The sequence below is a fragment of the Neolamprologus brichardi genome, chromosome 3 (assembly GCF_056152115.1).
Source record: "Neolamprologus brichardi isolate AB-2024 chromosome 3, ASM5615211v1, whole genome shotgun sequence".
Taxonomy (NCBI): Eukaryota; Metazoa; Chordata; class Actinopteri; order Cichliformes; family Cichlidae; genus Neolamprologus; species Neolamprologus brichardi.
This window is the reverse complement of record NC_142106.1, coordinates 33,169,048-33,185,283: the sequence shown is the minus strand read 5'-3', so window position 1 is coordinate 33,185,283 and position 16,236 is coordinate 33,169,048. Positions and strand designations below refer to the sequence as shown.

Here is a 16,236-nt window from a genome sequence, read left to right as displayed (position 1 = left end):
AACACAGCAAAACAAAATGAGCAAAAATGCGTTTGTTTCAATATTTTAATACACTTGAGCTTGTCAGCTGACTCAGTTTGGCAACAGGAAAAAAAAGCCTCCAACAAAAGAAACCCAGAAACAAAACCATCCCACTCAGAGTTAAATACAAAGAGAGCCTGTCACATTTTGTTCACACAATCAAGCAGTAGAAGCTGGTTACAGTCAGTGTGTCCTCAAGTTATTAAAGACAAAATAACTTAATTTGTGCTAAAAAATAAAGTCTTTAAAAACATCATCTCGGTTCACCTGTGTGGCCCGTGTGGCTGCAAGAACCTCATTTATAAACTGTATGAAGTTCGTATGTGTCAGTGCGACCCATTGGATAAATATTATCCAAACATGCTGCTTGTGAAGTAGATATGGTGTACCTCGGGAAAAATAAAGCAGCAGCTCAGACACGCTTCAGTAAGACCTATTTATAAATGAGGTTCTCGGATAGCCACTGAAGACACACGGGAGTGTGTGGAAGGCTTTTCAAAGGCCTACAGTAACATTTCAGGAGTGCAGGAGGAGGGAAGTGGCCTTTTCGAACAAAGTAAAAGTGCAAGCTTTCGAAACGTTTCCTTGAAAGGAGGAGGGAAGAAACAGAGATACTCTAAATGTCAATGCAGTCATTTGCGGCTGTTTTTCTAAACTTTTTTTTCACTTATTTTGTGCACTTACATCCATAATGTCTGCCCCTGGATATAAATGAACATCTCCAAACCAAAATTCACACAGAATTATTCCAATTAGCTATCAGGAGGCGCTGATTTAAATTTAAAAATATACATGTATACATCACAGAGCACCTACACTGACTTCAGATCCATAGGATATTGAAATTCTTACACCTACAGGTTTCCTGTAGCGGTGCTCGAGTTTCACCATAAATATAGCTCAACAGCCACAGGTCTAATGATAAATATAAAAATCCTGCTTCTCTAGTGTAGAGACGTCTCGACATGGTAAAAAATAGAGACTGAAATCAGTAGACCTTTAAAGAATACTGCAAGCAAACGGACAGACGTACAGATTTTCAAGCAAAGAGTCACGGCACTAAAAATAAAAAGGAGGCGCCGAGTAGCGCTTCAAAGAATGGCACAAAGAAAGAATAAGAGCGGACACTGCTTCCAGCTGTCACACATTTCCTACGGAGCTCGTCTGTAGACTTCATTTTCTTCAAGCACAACGTAATCTATGAGTAACCACAGGTAGGTCCTTTGATTTTGTGGTAAAAAGTCCAAAATAACAAAAGAAAGTTTGCGAAAACCTGCGTCCAGGCTGACGCAGAGCTTTTGAGGAAGACTCGTCCTCCAAAATCCCCCGAAGGTTTTTTCCAAAGTATCCAATCCACCTAAAAACGACACTACCCCCCTCCCCGCCCGTGTGTTCGTCAAGTCCTGCTCTCTAGTTGTACTGGAACTTGAAGTGGAAGCTGCCGCCAGATTCAAAGGGGTTGAAGTGAAAAGGCCAGCCCTGCTGACCTCCGCCTCCACCTTGCTGGCTTTCTGGGTCCAGCGGATCCTCGCCCGCATCAAACTTCTGTCTCATTTCTAGAAAAAAAAAAGTAATAGAGAACAGGATCGTTAACATTTTAGTAAACGATCAACTAGTTTGGACTTGGTTTGACAAACATGCATTTTCTTCTGCTTTTACAATTCAATTTTTTACAGGACCTGTGATGACGGTGAACTTGAACTTAGATGCTAAGCTGCTAACCACTGGACCACTGTGCTGCCCCCTACTGTCACAATACCAAAATGACATCAGTCTATTCATCAGACTAAACCTGACAGTCAGTAAATGTTTGTTCTTTGACTGCAGAGCTGCAGTTTTAACGTCTGCTGAGCAACATTTTTTGGTCTGTTTTGTGAAAAGAAGAACAAAGCCGCTCGTTTCTTTCACATGAATGTTCTCATAGCTCAGCTTAACTTCACCGCACTTCATTTCTGAGAAAGCCAAACTTTCTAAATTAGCCCAACTAATTTTAATGCTTGTGTTCTGGACTGTAATACATGCTGCTCACCATGCATTGCTATTGGAGTTTTCGGAGACTTTTCAAGTCTATTATAAGTGGAAGAAAATGAATAGATGGATGTTTATGGAGACTAGTAAAGTATGTCTAAAATCCTGGAAATTCTTTCAAATCAGATATTGGTGGTGTGGAAATGTGGCTGTAAATAGTTGTTTTCAGAGAGATCAGGGAAAAGACTAAATATCAAGGCTGGCTGCTGACCTGGATCAGTAAGGACCTCTTTGGCCGATGCGATGTCAATAAACTTCTTTTCTGCTTCTTTCTTCTCGGCCTCAGACTGGAAGTTGTCAGGGTGCCACTGCTGTGCCAGCTTCCTGTACGCCTTGGTGATCTCCTGCTTGTTGGCATTCCTGAGGAAGTTTCTGAGCGTTAGCGGGCCCTCTTATAAAAGTGACGGGCGTTGACTTTGGCATCAGAAAAATAAAGTAAACGTGTAGTGTTTATGTTGAAGTTGGCTGGACTGGTTACCTGCTGACACCGAGGATTTTATAGTAGTCCCTCTTACGAGACTGCTTGAGCAGCCTCTGGGCTCGGTCCAGCCCCTCTTTGATATCGTTGCTGTCGCCGTCGAACTCTCTCGCCTCCTGGTAGTCCTCCACAGCTGCACGACACACAAGGGATTTACAGATTACTCCTAAACACCACATATCTGAGGCTAATTATGTAATATTGTTTTACTTTAATCATCAATTATCAATAAAAATCTTCTGATACTGCGTGTGCAGTTCTGAGATGGAAGCTGTGTCTATGGTTACGATAGGCTCATGACATCATGACAGGACATAAGCATGGGATGAGTTGAGTTGCATTCATTGAGAAGACTGTGTCACCTTTCTCGTAGTCCTGGTTGAGGATATAGGCCTCTGCTCTGTCTCTGAGGACGTTGGCGTTGCGGGGGTCTCTCTGGTGGGCCTCCGAACACACGTCTATCGCCTCGGGCGCTGATTTAATCTGGAAATGATATGAAGCAAAAGATGAATGATTACAAACTAAGACTGAACTCTATTGAGAACTAGGACAGTGCGTTTGCAAGGGAATGACGATTTATTTAGAGGTTCCACATCTTCTGGGGGATGTGAGAGGAGAAAAATGAGCATCGCTTCGTGAGAAAAGCTGCCGTCACTCTCCCACCTTCACAAGACAGAAGCAGATCCTCTCTTTGGCCAGGTTGGTGTAGTACGGGACATTAGGCTCCGTCTGCATTACTGATTCATACTTTTCTATGGCTTCTTGATGCCTAATGGGAAGAGAGAAACACAGTTAAAGGTCAAAGCACTTAACATGCTGTGGCACTGAAGCAGTTCACAGTTTACATGCTGCAAATGTACAGATGAGTTAATTATTATCCCACCTATGAAAAAAAAAATAATTCCCAAGTGCCGTTAAAGGCTACGTACAGACGTACACGGGTATTTTTGAAAACGGAGATTTTCCGTTTTCGTTTTAAAAAATAATCCCGTCCACACGTAAAGGCAGAAATGAAGGAAAACGCTGCAAGAAACATGCCAAAGCAACAGGTGGCGATATATTCCTAACCGTGTAGACATGTTGGCCAATCAGAAGTCTAGAAGCCTCGGTGGGAAATAGTAAACAAAGCTGGAGCATAGAAGCAGAACCGAGTCGTATGTGTGGAGGGACAGTAACTGTGTGTGTATATGTAAGCATTTAAACACTGCAGAGAGTAAAATTAACAGTAACAGTATTGTAGAAATTCATTTCACCGAAACAATAACGTGGCGCACAGTGTGACGTCAAAAAATGCGCACATCTTTGACGCTGCGTTTTCTGCGTTTTCTCCGTTTTTCTTGTCCACACGTAAATGCAAAAACGGAGTTTTCAAAAGTATCCACCCTGGCCGGAGTTTTTAAAAATCTCAGTTTTCAGTGACCGAAAACGCCGTTTACGTGTGGACGAAAGGTGCAAATGCATAGAAAAATCTGCGTTTTCAAAAATACCCGGGTACGTGTGGACGTAGCCAAAGAGAGCAAGGACTTTCAAACACAGCATTTCCAAACATGCTTGTTTTATTTTGGATGCTTACATTATTTTACTTTGAGCACAGAAACACAAATATGTCATAAAAACTACCTGCATCAACATTATTAGCCCCCCTGCTGCTAATAGTCTGTTCTCTTTGCTGGTTAACAGCCTGCAACTGTTTCTTCTAGTTCTCAATAAGGCTCTCACGTGTGTCATGAGGAATCACAACTCACTTTTCTTTGATGAATCTCCAGCACCTCCAGATTTTTTAAGTCAGGGCTTTGGCCCAGGCCATTCAGGGACATTCACTTTGGTCTTCTGGAGCTTGTTCTTAACCCTGAGTTTTAGGTCGTTGTCATGTTGTTCTGGGGTCTTCTTAGTTTTCTTTCTCTTCCTCCCTCTTCCAGGCTTGTTCTGCACTGTGTGGCTCTCTTTGGATTTTTAAATGATGCTTCTCGCTCCAGTTTTTAACACTTGGAAAACGCTGTGATATGTTTGTATATCACCTCCTGCAACGTGAGCATCAGCCATTCTTTTTCTCAAGTCTAAACTGTCTTCTTTTGTCTTTGACCAGCTGTCTTCTCATTGACAGCTCAAACTCTTGCTGAAGTTTTTTGCTGTGTGCAAGTTGGACGATAACCCTCAGTTTTAACTTTAACTTACAAGCTGAGCATTACAAGTTACAGCAAATCATTGCACAGCAGTGGTTTGTGGTTTTTTAGCGGGCTAATAATACTGACTCTGGTGTTTTTTCTTCTTTTATGAAATTATTCTGTTACTGTGTGCAAATATTTATAATTTATGCTTTTTAAAGAAAATGCTGTGTTGAAAATCCCTTGCTCTGTTAAAAAAAAAAAAAAGACTTGGGGAAAATTTTCATAGCTGTGCTAATAATTATGTTCTCATTTGTATATGTTACACTGTCAGAGGCTGAGACTATAGCTGCCCTCTGAAACTCTCATTTGCATGCAGGTGGAAGCGAAGTGCCTCAGCCCAACAGAAATACCCACCTGCCCTCCTCAATCAGCTCTTCTGCCGAGTCCAGCTGCTTGCTGAGCTTCTTCACCTGCTTGTAGTGGCTGAAGCACTCCTTGTCGTCCTGGTCGAGTTTCAGACACTCTCTGACGTTGCTGCGTGTGAATAGATGGAAAAAGTGAGACTTCATTTGCGTGGCTGAGCAAGCCAGACCTATTTGTTTATTCCAGGAACGACGCTCACTTGAGTGACTCGTGGTGGTCGCCGAGGCTGTAGTGCAGCTTGCTGAGCTTCAGAAAGGCGGCGCGGTTGTCGTTGCGAAGCCGCGTCGTCGGCGTGAGATCCTGGATGGCTTTCTGTGGATCTCCCATCCGGATGTAGCACTCTGCGCGGAGCTCCCGAGACTCCGGATCCCAAGGAGAGATCTAGAGGAAGACGGAAACTTTTTATAAATGAGCAATCAGCTCAAAGATCATGTTGATTCCTTTAATAACTAAAATGCTGAGGCATTAAAATCAGATTTGAAATCACACTTTAAAGCAGTTGGTATTGGTAAGATTGTAAATGAACAATAAAATTAACCAACAAGACCCCTACTTCTATAACTCTCTCCAGCAGAGCGATCGTTGTGCTGTAGTCCCCTTGGTGGTACGCAGCCTGGGCCTCCTCCTGCAGCTCCTCCAGCTCGTTCGCCTTCATCAGCTGGTTCTGAGCTTCCTCGTTGTCTGAGGACCGCTGCAGCTGGAACAGCAGGTACATATTATTGTGGCAAACATACGTGGGAGAGTGATTTAGGACTGCAAAAGCAGCACGTTATAAAACCTACCACTGCCTCAAAGTCCTCCCGAGCCTCCTGCGTGCTGCCCTGCTTCAACAGGATGTTCCCTCTCTGCAAGCGGGCCTGAAAAATACAAACAGATGAAAAGATAGGATGACGAAGACTTGGAAGAGGGCAGAAGAAATGGAATATGATAGAAGACATTAAGAAAGGCTAGTGAGTGACCTACAGCCAAGAAATCGGGCTTGAGTTGGATAGCCTTGGTCAGATCTGGCAGGGCAGATTTGGACTTTCCCATGGCCAGAAACACTGCAGCTCGCTTGTAGAAGGTCAGGTAATTCTTAGAGTCACCCTCTGGAAAATGCATCATCACAATTTATTCATTTTTATTTTAACAAAAGCAACAAACACAAGCTTTGAACCTCTAAACTCTTTTACTGCACAATAACACACCTTTCTCGACTGTATAGATAAGCACCGACTGTGTAGACTGAAAATGTCAGCCAGTGGCAAGAACGTGTTTGCGTGTGTGTAACCTTACCCACAGCAGAGTGGTAGTGGGACAGGGCTTCAGCCAGCTGACCAGCTGCCAAAAGTTTGCGGCCCATCTCCAAGTGGTGCTCAATCTCAGCCTGAGTTGCCCCAAAGACACCTGTAACATAAAACTGGGCTTGAGCCTCGCTGGAGACACTGAAGAGGGACAACTTTATAGAAGGAAACCACAGTGTAGCCCAATTTTCTTCGTGTGTTTGGCTTTTGTTCCCACTTGCACCTCTCTTCTGATGACAGAGGCTGCACAAGCTCAGAAAAAGATTCAAAACGCACAATCGAGCTGCAGCACCCGACCAACAACCTAACTTGTCTCCGAACTTCTCAGTCTGACCTTTCCCTCTGATGTACTCATTTCCAATCTTTTCCATCCTCTCATGAAACTCTTAACATCTCTTAACGTCTCCTGTCTTTATACCAGAGCGATCATCTCAGCAGGTCTCCCTACTATCTTCTAAACCATGTCTTTCACTTGAACCGCTTTCCTTTTTCACTCATCTTCACCCACTCCCCTCCCTCTCCCTTATTCACCTCTTATGCACTTTTATGCTAAATATTGCACAAGTCATATTATCAAAATATACTTTAACTACCTAAAGTGAAAGTACTCATTACACAGAATGGCACTTTTCAGAATCATACACATTATATTAGTGGATCATTGCAGTTGAGGACTGTTTTACATCCTTCTACATTGCTTATAGGCATTGATCTATAATAATGCAGTTAATCTGCAAATGAATAAGCGACTAAAGTCTTAAAATCTCCATCTGCAAATATAGCGGAATAGAAGCAGAAGGTAGAGAAATACTTAAATACAGTACAATTACTGTGTATTAAACCTCAACTTTAGTAGTAAAGTAGGCAGTTAAGTGTAGAGCTGAAAGTATTTTAGCGCTGGCGAGGAATGAGGGAGGGGTGAAACTAAAGAAAACCGATATAATGAAAAGTGGAGTATTACTGCAAGACGAAACCTTATACAATCAGTGTTTTTAAAATAATGATTTGACACACATAAATGTAACTGAACTATAATAGCACAGGCCTGACACAGGTAAAAGCAGGTGGTGCTGGGTCTGTAAGTCCTCATTACGCCCCTGGTTGTAAGGATACTGCCCTTGGAAACATCTTTTAAAGCCTTCATGTCTTTTACAGATTAATAGCCGGTATCTTTAAATCAGAGCAACGATATAGTAATTACTTTTTTGTATTAGTATTTTAAGAGCAGTTTCGGGGTCAGTAATAAGCCGGCTTGATGAATTTTTAGCAGCTAAAGACGACAAACGAGTGAGTAAGCAGGCTGTTTTTTGTTTTCTTTTAACGTGAAGTGGGTCTTACCGTCCAGCTGGATGTCCAGGATGACACACAGCAGTGACAGGGAGCACAGGACCCCGCTGAGTCCGGCCCGCCGACACGGCTCCATCTCTTCCCGGATTCACGCTTTAACACCGGAACCAGCCAACTTCACAGCTCTGCGTCCGCTTCGACTGAAAGCGCCGGTCTGTTTCATTGAAATCTGCCTGTTATTTATTACACCCTCATGGGTCTTCCCTCTCCGCGGAGCAGCTACGACGGTGTATTTACAGTCCCAATCGGACAGTATTCCGTGTGGAAATGAGTCGTGTTGCTGAAAGGTTCCTCCCCTCACAAAAGAACTAGCAGCTTGAATTCACTACCCCGCCTGAATTAATTATTTTCTAGACTCGTTTTAAAGTTAAAACGACTAGTCTGTTGCTGAAGCCGAACAGCTGACCGTCCTTACACTTTGTAAACGAAACCTTGCCCCTCTGCCAGAGCCGTCCCCGCCCTATCTGCTCTACTTTTCCGTGGTTGGTCCGCGAGGTGCACATCCGCGTTCGTCCAGAAACGTGGGCTGCTCTCATTGGACAAGCTATTTTAACAGTGACGCTCCCACCATGTCCCTGCATGGGCCCGGCAGCCTGCACACTGCGGCCAAACGTCACCACGGGGTATGTAATTAACAGTGGTAACACATGACGACGTGTTATGCAATGTAAAACAACCTGCTGAACAGGCCCAGTCTGTGTTTTTACCTCAAAGAATGCGAAATGCGACGAAATGCGACGAATGCGAAAACCGTAATCATCATCCTGTCCTAATAATAATATTGATAACAATAATAATAATAATAATTGATCATGATAAATCATCCTTCCTTTTAGTTCTCTGCAGGTCTATAAAGTTTTGTCATTTAATAACTTAATTTAAAATAATCCTGAATCTTCATTTTTGAAGTGATTTGCACTCACTGGCTCACTCACTTCATAGTTATACCGTGTGGTACAAGGTCGGACATCTTTTTGCCTTTTAAGAGTGAGATCGACCTTAATTCATCATAGTACGGATTGAACAAGGCGCAGGGAGCATTCCTAAGAGATTTTGCTTCATACTGACATGACATCACGCATGATGTGAATCTTCTCTTCCATCCCAAAGGTGCTCTATTAGTTTGAGATGGGGTGACTGTGGAGGCCATTTCAGTAAAGTGAACTCATTGTCATGTTTAACATGAGATGATTGGGCTGTGTGACATGACACGCTATTGTTGTCAGCAACAATAATCAGGTAGCCTGTGCCATACAAATGAAGCTAAGGTGTCTAAATGGCCTAAAGCATGCTAAGAAAATATCACACACCATTACATCACCAGCAGCAGGACAACCAGTGATACAAAGCAGGATGGATCAATGCTTTCACGTTGTGTACTCCTAATCCCTACCACTGTAGCTGTTGAAGCAAATTGAGAATCATCAGTACAATCATCTGTTGTCAAGTTTTGTTGTCCGTGCGTAGCCTCAACATCATGTTAGCTGACATGAGTGTCACCCATTAAGGTCCTCTGCTGCTGCAGCCCATCTGCTTCAATGCTCGACAGTGTTGGTCAAGTTACTTGAAAAAAGTAATCAGTAACTAATTACTGATTACCTTCTCCCAAAAGTAATCCAGTTACTTTACTGATTACCTATTTTCAAAAGTAATTAATTACTTAGTTACTTAGTTACTTTTTAAAAACACAATTTACAACCTGAATAGGTGATAAAGCGATAGATTTTTCAGCCCAATTCTACTTTTTCTGCATAATCCATCATACAAAATGTAATCAAATGGAAAAGTCTGTTTTTTTAAACTTGTTTTATCAGTTTTAATCTTTTAACTTTATGCATCAAGTAAAAATTTAATTATATGCACCATTCTCTGACTTGAAGAAATTAGTTTAACATTTAAACCTATTTTCTGCACATTCCAGCACATAAAATATTTTTTTGTGTTTACACTCAGTCTTTCAAATAGATGCAAGTAAAACACAGCAGAAAATAAATAAAATCAAAGACTCAGCGGTCCTGTTGCTCTATTTTTACCTGTAAAGCAGGAGTGGGGTAGGCGGAGGTTTACCCTGGTGCAGGTGTGCCGCAGCGGTTAGTGGAAGAATCCACGAGTTTCTCTGTGAATTTCCCATTATGTCGTAGCGCACTCGGGGTTTGTTTAGGGTTTTTTTCGCTGTAAAAAGACGTTTTCTTCCCACGCACAACGGACACTAATGTTTTTGTCACTTTTTATGGAATCAAACTCAAAGTAAGGTCAGTACTTCCACGCTTTAAACGCTGCACGCTCATACTCTCTCCCGCACTCGATATATTATCCATTGTTGATCTGCACACAGCTGTTGTCATGAACGTTGCACTCGCTTACGTCACTGTCATGAGACATTCTCGCAAAAAAATCACAGTTTTAGTAACGCAGCGTTCCTACGGGAAAGTAACGGTAATCTAATTACCGTTTTTGCAATAGTAATCCCTTACTTTACTCGTTACTTAAAAAAGTAATCAGATTACAGTAACGCGTTACAAGTAACGCGTTACTGCCCACCTCTGATGCTCGATATGTTGGGCATTCAGAGACTTGGTTGTAACGAGTGGTTATTTGAGTAACTGTTGCCTTCCTATCATCTGAAAACAGTCAGGACATTCTAATCTGACCTTTGACATCAGCAAGACATTTTCTCGCATCTGGATATTTTCTCTTTTTCAGACTGTTTCACTGTAAACCCTACAAAGGATTGTGATCTGTCGCAGTAGATCAGCATTTTTCAGCCCGTCTGGCACTCAAAGTCACTTAAATCAAATTTCTTCCCCATTCTGACGCCGAGGTTAAGCTTCAGCAGATAATTGCACTATCGAGCATTTTAACAGTCTTAGTAAGAAGCTGGGCAGCCATGTTTCACCAAAACAGCTTGAGTTCACCTTGAACCGGTGGACACACACACACCAACTCACATAAGATGTGTTCTCCTCTTGTGTTTTGTTAACAAACTGAACAAGAAGTTGCTGAGCTGAGACCTGGTGCTATCAAAGGCACACAAGTCACATGATTTTCAATCATTCGGTGGTCGATGTGTCCTGTGAATGGAGTCACTGTCCTCCTGGTTGAGACCGCTTCCACCTGCATACATTTACCACGGGATAAGGTGACCACCCAGTGACTCTTCCCTATCATCTTTATTTAATAATCATGTGAGTTGCCGTCACACACTGTTTACGGTGCTGCTTCCCGCCACTTTAATGACACTTCATAAATAAGTTGTACAAAATACAGTCTTTATTTGACACATAAAGACATTTGAATTTGCTGCTTTTAGCACCAAATTTAAATAGTAAAAATGTGTAATTTGATGAAAATATAACATTTACAATCAGTCTTTACTCTGAACACAGACACTGAACAGGTTGTTGATGATTTCCCACAATATTTTACCCAAATCATGTCCTGATGACCTGTAATCATGCGCCTGGCTGATGGTTTTTTAATTTTAATTTTATTTTTTATTAAAAAAAGGAAGAATACAGCCACCACTGTTTTTGTCTGTGGTAAGTAAAACTGGAATGTTCGATGTAAAACATTTAAATTTGTACATTTGCTTACCCCCCCAAAACAACAACAAAAACCCAAAAACAAACAAACAGGCAAAATACAATCAAAACAAAGACAACCTGCCCTCCAGCGCCTCTTGCAGGTGTCGCCTACAAAACTGTACAAAACAACACATCCAAACAATCATCACACTTTTGACCTTCCCCTTACAAATGTGATTGAATTAATTGGAAAATAAGTGACAATATCAGAGAAATATAAATATTAATCATTGAGAGCGCACAGTGAGTTTGTGCAGTGACGCTGATGTTTTGTCAAGCTTTTTGCAATCATTTTATCCATGTTATTTCTACAGAACATACATTTGTATATAACATATACAGCTGAAATACTCCCAACAGTGAACATCTGATGCACTGCAAGTGTTTCCACAGTGATGAAATGGCACAATGTGTTAGTTAGACCAGCCAAAAGTGTAGGGATGAATAAGTCCACAAAGCTGAGTTTCCAAATCCTGCTCAGACGTAAGCGTTTCTCCCATAAGTACTGGCGGCCAGGCTTCTGGTTGGTGCTGGTCCAGAATACACAGTTCCCCTTGCATGAGGTAGAGGGCTGCAGAGAAAGAAAACGTCAGGATCAGATGGTGGAAATACAAATCACCCCAAGCATGCTGCACATCATATACTCAGAGTCTCAGCAAGAAAATTAAAATTTTTAGAATAGTGTTAGAATAAGTTATCCTTGTAGTGGCAGTGCACCTATCAGAAGTGAATATAAGAAGGCTATGGTCAGTGTAAAGTGAGTAAAATTCTTGTGAATAATCTAGTTACTACTTTTTTTGACCACCGGGGGGAGCCAATTTTCTAATCAAGGACATGAGCACTTGCCACTAGGCAGCCATCTTGGTAATGTGTTTGCATTGTTTCTTTTTAAAGCACAGTTTAGATCTACTTTAATTCTTATGATTACCTGGATAGAAAAATAAATCACTAATCTGATTTAAAAAGTTTACAATTTTACCGACTTTCTAATAAAATAAGGTTTTAATAAAGATGTGTGTGGGTTTTTGTTTCTGTTTCTGCCAAAGATTTCAATTCTTTTTCAAATCTTTGATTGCTACGTCTCCGTTATTCACTTTGAGCAGTCTGAGACCTGCTCAGGAGCTTCCAAACAGAGATCTCTCCACAGACAAATTTAAAATCTTTTCTATGCCGTGTTTTATGATGTCCCTGTAATGAAGGTTGGTCAAAAAATTTTCATACAATTTTCATTTGTTCTTTTGCCTATGTTTACCATTGAGACAGGTAATTACCAAATAAACTATAAACCTACTATAAGCCCCTTAAACCTGCCATTTAGCACAGTCGAGACAAAGACACCTGGATGGGTGGGAACTATTGACACTTTGAGATAAGTTCATGTTGCCACAGTGAGTCGCTAGAGAGCCATCCGTCTCCCTTTGTATCACATTAATAACAGAACATTCAGCACAATTTTAATTAAACCAGAACATGTTTTATGGCCGGGCCAGATTGCACCTGTAGACTCTGAGAATTTCCTCCAGCTCTGTACATCAAAAAGAGATCAAACTCACTATTTTTCCTCTGTGCCCAATTTGCAGGAGCAGGTGAGAACGGCTCCTCCAGCGATGGCGAGCACAGCAGAGCACCAGCCGATGTAAAGCCCTTCTCCTATCTCATACCTGTGACACACAGCAAAATTATAGGCTGCCAGCACTGCACTTTAGGCCTGTTTATCTCACACCACTAACAGCAACTTACTTTGTGCCAGGGTAGTAGGGATCAAAGAAATTCTGAGTGATATTGAAAGCATACCAGGACACTGCAACCATAGTGCACAGACCTTTTGATAGAAAAAAACGGACAACAACAACAGGGAGTCTTTAGTGAGCAATAAAACAGTGACGGGTCAGAGTTTAACTCTGATCCAAAGTATTGAAGTAAACAAGAACAAAAATAGGTAGGACTGATCTAAAAGAGCGGTAGGGCATTATCACGATTCATCAGCATGCTGGGGAGGTTTCTTTATCTTCTTTAAGGGGTAGTGTAATAGGAGGTCAATATTGTTATCTGAATAGCCAGGAAGAACAGACTGTATTTTCTATGTTTTTGTTACCTTGAAGCAAAAAAAGTACTCCAGCAGTGCCTGCGATCCTCCCTTTGAGAACATAGTTTTCTCCTCCCGCTTTAGAGCACTGTATCCCGATCAGCGAGCCCAGCAGTCCAAATGAGCCAAACACTATCGAGGCAATCATCAAGGCACGAGACGCTTGGATGTAACCTGGAAACAGTGCATAGATACACAAAACCACTAATTCTAGCAGATTTTTCAAAGATGAATTGATGATTTAATGTGTACCCACAGTACAACAAAAGATAGGACATCTAAGCTCTTCAAGTTATCCTTTTAATACATTTCTTATGACAGAAACCCTCCTCCAGACAAAGCAACATAAACATTTGATGGAATCCAACTTTCCCAAACCTTATGATATTATTAAGAAGTAAAAAATTTTGTCAGCATACCATTCAAAGCGAGCAGGGAAGGGAAGTCCCTGCAGTTACTGACCCCGGTTGAATCTGTCGCGCAGGACATCCACAGGTTTTCATAGATTGTAGAGGTGGTGATGACATTTCCGTCAACAGTGGAGGTCCTCCAGTAACGGTTTGGAAGCGCAACCCCCACCATTATCCATCCGATGAACCCCAAAATCAAACCCACCACTTCCACGATTGGATCCATGACTTCTCCTCGGCCCAACTGTCAGTGACGACAGACTGAAGTTTTTGAATTTAATAAAAGTTTTTTTTTTATGACGATAAAAACATCGGATTTGGGTGAATGTGTGTGTGTGATGTGTGTCCGCTCCGCCACTGAGAGATGTGTCCAGTTCAAGAGATAAGTATAATCAGTTATATGACTCACTTGCAGTCTCTCCTCCCCCTACACACTCTCTCTCTCACACATGCACACACATGTACTCTATCCTCTTTTTTTTTTTTTTGCATTTTACACCCCTGAAACTGAACAGGTGTTTATCGGTTCACTTTCAGGGTCCAATGGTCATCTGGTACACTTAATGACGCCGTGACTCTGTATGCATTTCTGGTTATGTTTATGAAAAATACTCAAACATATAAAATTCTCCCATTCTCTCAAAATAAACGATCACACTATTTGTCATTTAATAACTTTTAAAGGATATCATTGCTTAAAAAAAACAACTATTTTTTTTGTAATCACTATTCACTATAACACTTCAAAACTCATATCGAAACATATACAAATATATTTCTGTAAATTATGCTCCACCGCATAGGTTTTATTGTTTCGGTTTGCATATCTCAAGGCCAGAAGACTCAAGTTAACAATTTCTTTGTCACACCCTGTGCTTGGGAAACATCAATATTTAACAGGTTCAATTTAATGTCACAAACACCAACCAGAGACCAAGGTCTAACGCTGCCCAGTTCATCCCGTAGTTTCTCACTTTGTTTCATGCCATTAATAATCCTCCTGATAGCTTTTAGGTCAGCGTTGACAAATCCAGGGCTCTCTGAGTTTACCTCACTGATAATTTGAAGATAAATCTTAACCTGCATTTCACACCAAGCCGTCAAGTCGGTAGAGGTGAGGAGATTTATAAACCAGCGAATGTGTTTGTTTAAAGGTCAGCCTCCAAAAATAGTTCACCAACAATAAGCCAGACTCAAGTTGCTGGTGACCCGAGTGTTTGTAAGGGAAAGTTCGACTTGTGGAAATGAAAAAGACACAAAGGTTGTTAATTGTAACAAAAATTCAAATGTTTAGCATTTATTTTATCCAATGACAAAGAAACTAATAACTAAAAACTCACAAAATGCTTAAATAAATCGATTAAATATAATGAGCACATTTTCAGTGATATAATCAAAGAGGGGTATGCTCTTTATGTTTCATCAGATAGATTATTAAACTGCTCAAATGGCATGTAAATACTGAAGGTAAGTAACATAGTTTGGCAACATTACTGAGTGAACTGGGAGACCATGAAACATTTTGCGCTGATAAAAAAAACTACAAATGTTCAAAGGCTCCTTTTGAAAATGACTTCTTATTATCATTACTGTTTCAAATTTATTGTGGTTTGTTAGTCACCACAACTGTAACTGTAATTTGTGTTCTTTGCAAATGTGAACAAACTGAAGAACATGGTTAACATGGCTGCCTCATAAATATTAGCATACTAGCATCGTCATTGTGGTCAGAATCAGAATCAGAAAGGGTTTTATTGCCAAATGTTGAGCAGGTTTACAACATTAGGAAATTGCTGAGGTACTTAGTGCAAACATACTGTCATATAACGCTTAAATAGACATGAAAATAAAAATAAGAATAAGAATTAAAAGTGCTAAGTAGATAGATACATGAGATATACATGAGTGCAGGTGGTGATCAGTGCCAAACATGGGATGATGCAGTGAACACAGTGTAGGGTCATGTGTTAGTGGTGGGAACAATCATATGGTTATTGTTCATGAGTCCGACAGCAGAGGGGAAGAAACTGTTCTTATGGCGAGAGGTTCTGGTGCGAATGGACCGAAGCCTCCTGCCTGAGGGGAGCAGGTCAAACAGACTGTGTCCAGGGTGAGAAGGGTCAGCTGAGATCCGAGCTGGACGCCCCAGTGTCCTGGAGGTGTACAGGTCCTGCAGAGATGGGAGTCTGCAGCCAATCACCTTCTCAGCAGAGCGCACAACACGCTGCAGTCTCTGTTTATCCCTGATAGTGGCTCCAGCGTACCACACGGTGATGGAGGAGGTGAGGATGGACTCGATGATTGCAGTGTAGAATTGCATCATCGTCCGTGTTGGCAGGTTGAATTTCTTCAGCTGCCTCAGGAAGTACATCCTCTGCTGGGCTTTCTTAATGACGGAGGTGATGGTGGGCTCCCACTTCAGGTCCTGGGTGATGGTGGTACCCAGGAAGCGGAATGAGTCCACAGAG

General features: G+C 41.5%; 2 protein-coding genes across 2 annotated transcripts; both read right to left on the bottom strand.

Annotated features, from left to right (window-relative positions):
• Positions 1 to 31: 31 nt before the first annotated feature.
• dnajc3b (DnaJ (Hsp40) homolog, subfamily C, member 3b) lies at positions 32 to 8,136 on the bottom strand. Its single transcript, XM_087837035.1, has 12 exons — positions 7,680 to 8,136; positions 6,334 to 6,444; positions 6,022 to 6,146; positions 5,841 to 5,915; positions 5,612 to 5,755; positions 5,258 to 5,439; positions 5,050 to 5,169; positions 3,191 to 3,296; positions 2,890 to 3,010; positions 2,528 to 2,660; positions 2,261 to 2,409; positions 32 to 1,577 (listed from the first exon to the last, which is right to left on the bottom strand). The coding sequence occupies exons 1-12, from the start codon at positions 7,762 to 7,764 to the stop codon at positions 1,432 to 1,434; spliced, it is 1,497 nt and encodes a 498-aa protein (XP_087693161.1). The 5' UTR covers positions 7,765 to 8,136; the 3' UTR covers positions 32 to 1,431.
• Positions 8,137 to 11,027: 2,891 nt separating this feature from the next.
• On the bottom strand, positions 11,028 to 14,116 carry cldn15a (claudin 15a). Its single transcript, XM_035912489.2, has 5 exons — positions 13,778 to 14,116; positions 13,368 to 13,532; positions 13,013 to 13,094; positions 12,826 to 12,933; positions 11,028 to 11,843 (listed from the first exon to the last, which is right to left on the bottom strand). Exons 1-5 carry the CDS (start codon positions 13,992 to 13,994, stop codon positions 11,750 to 11,752), a joined length of 666 nt encoding a protein of 221 aa, XP_035768382.1. The 5' UTR covers positions 13,995 to 14,116; the 3' UTR covers positions 11,028 to 11,749.
• Between the last annotated feature and the right edge of the window lie 2,120 nt (positions 14,117 to 16,236).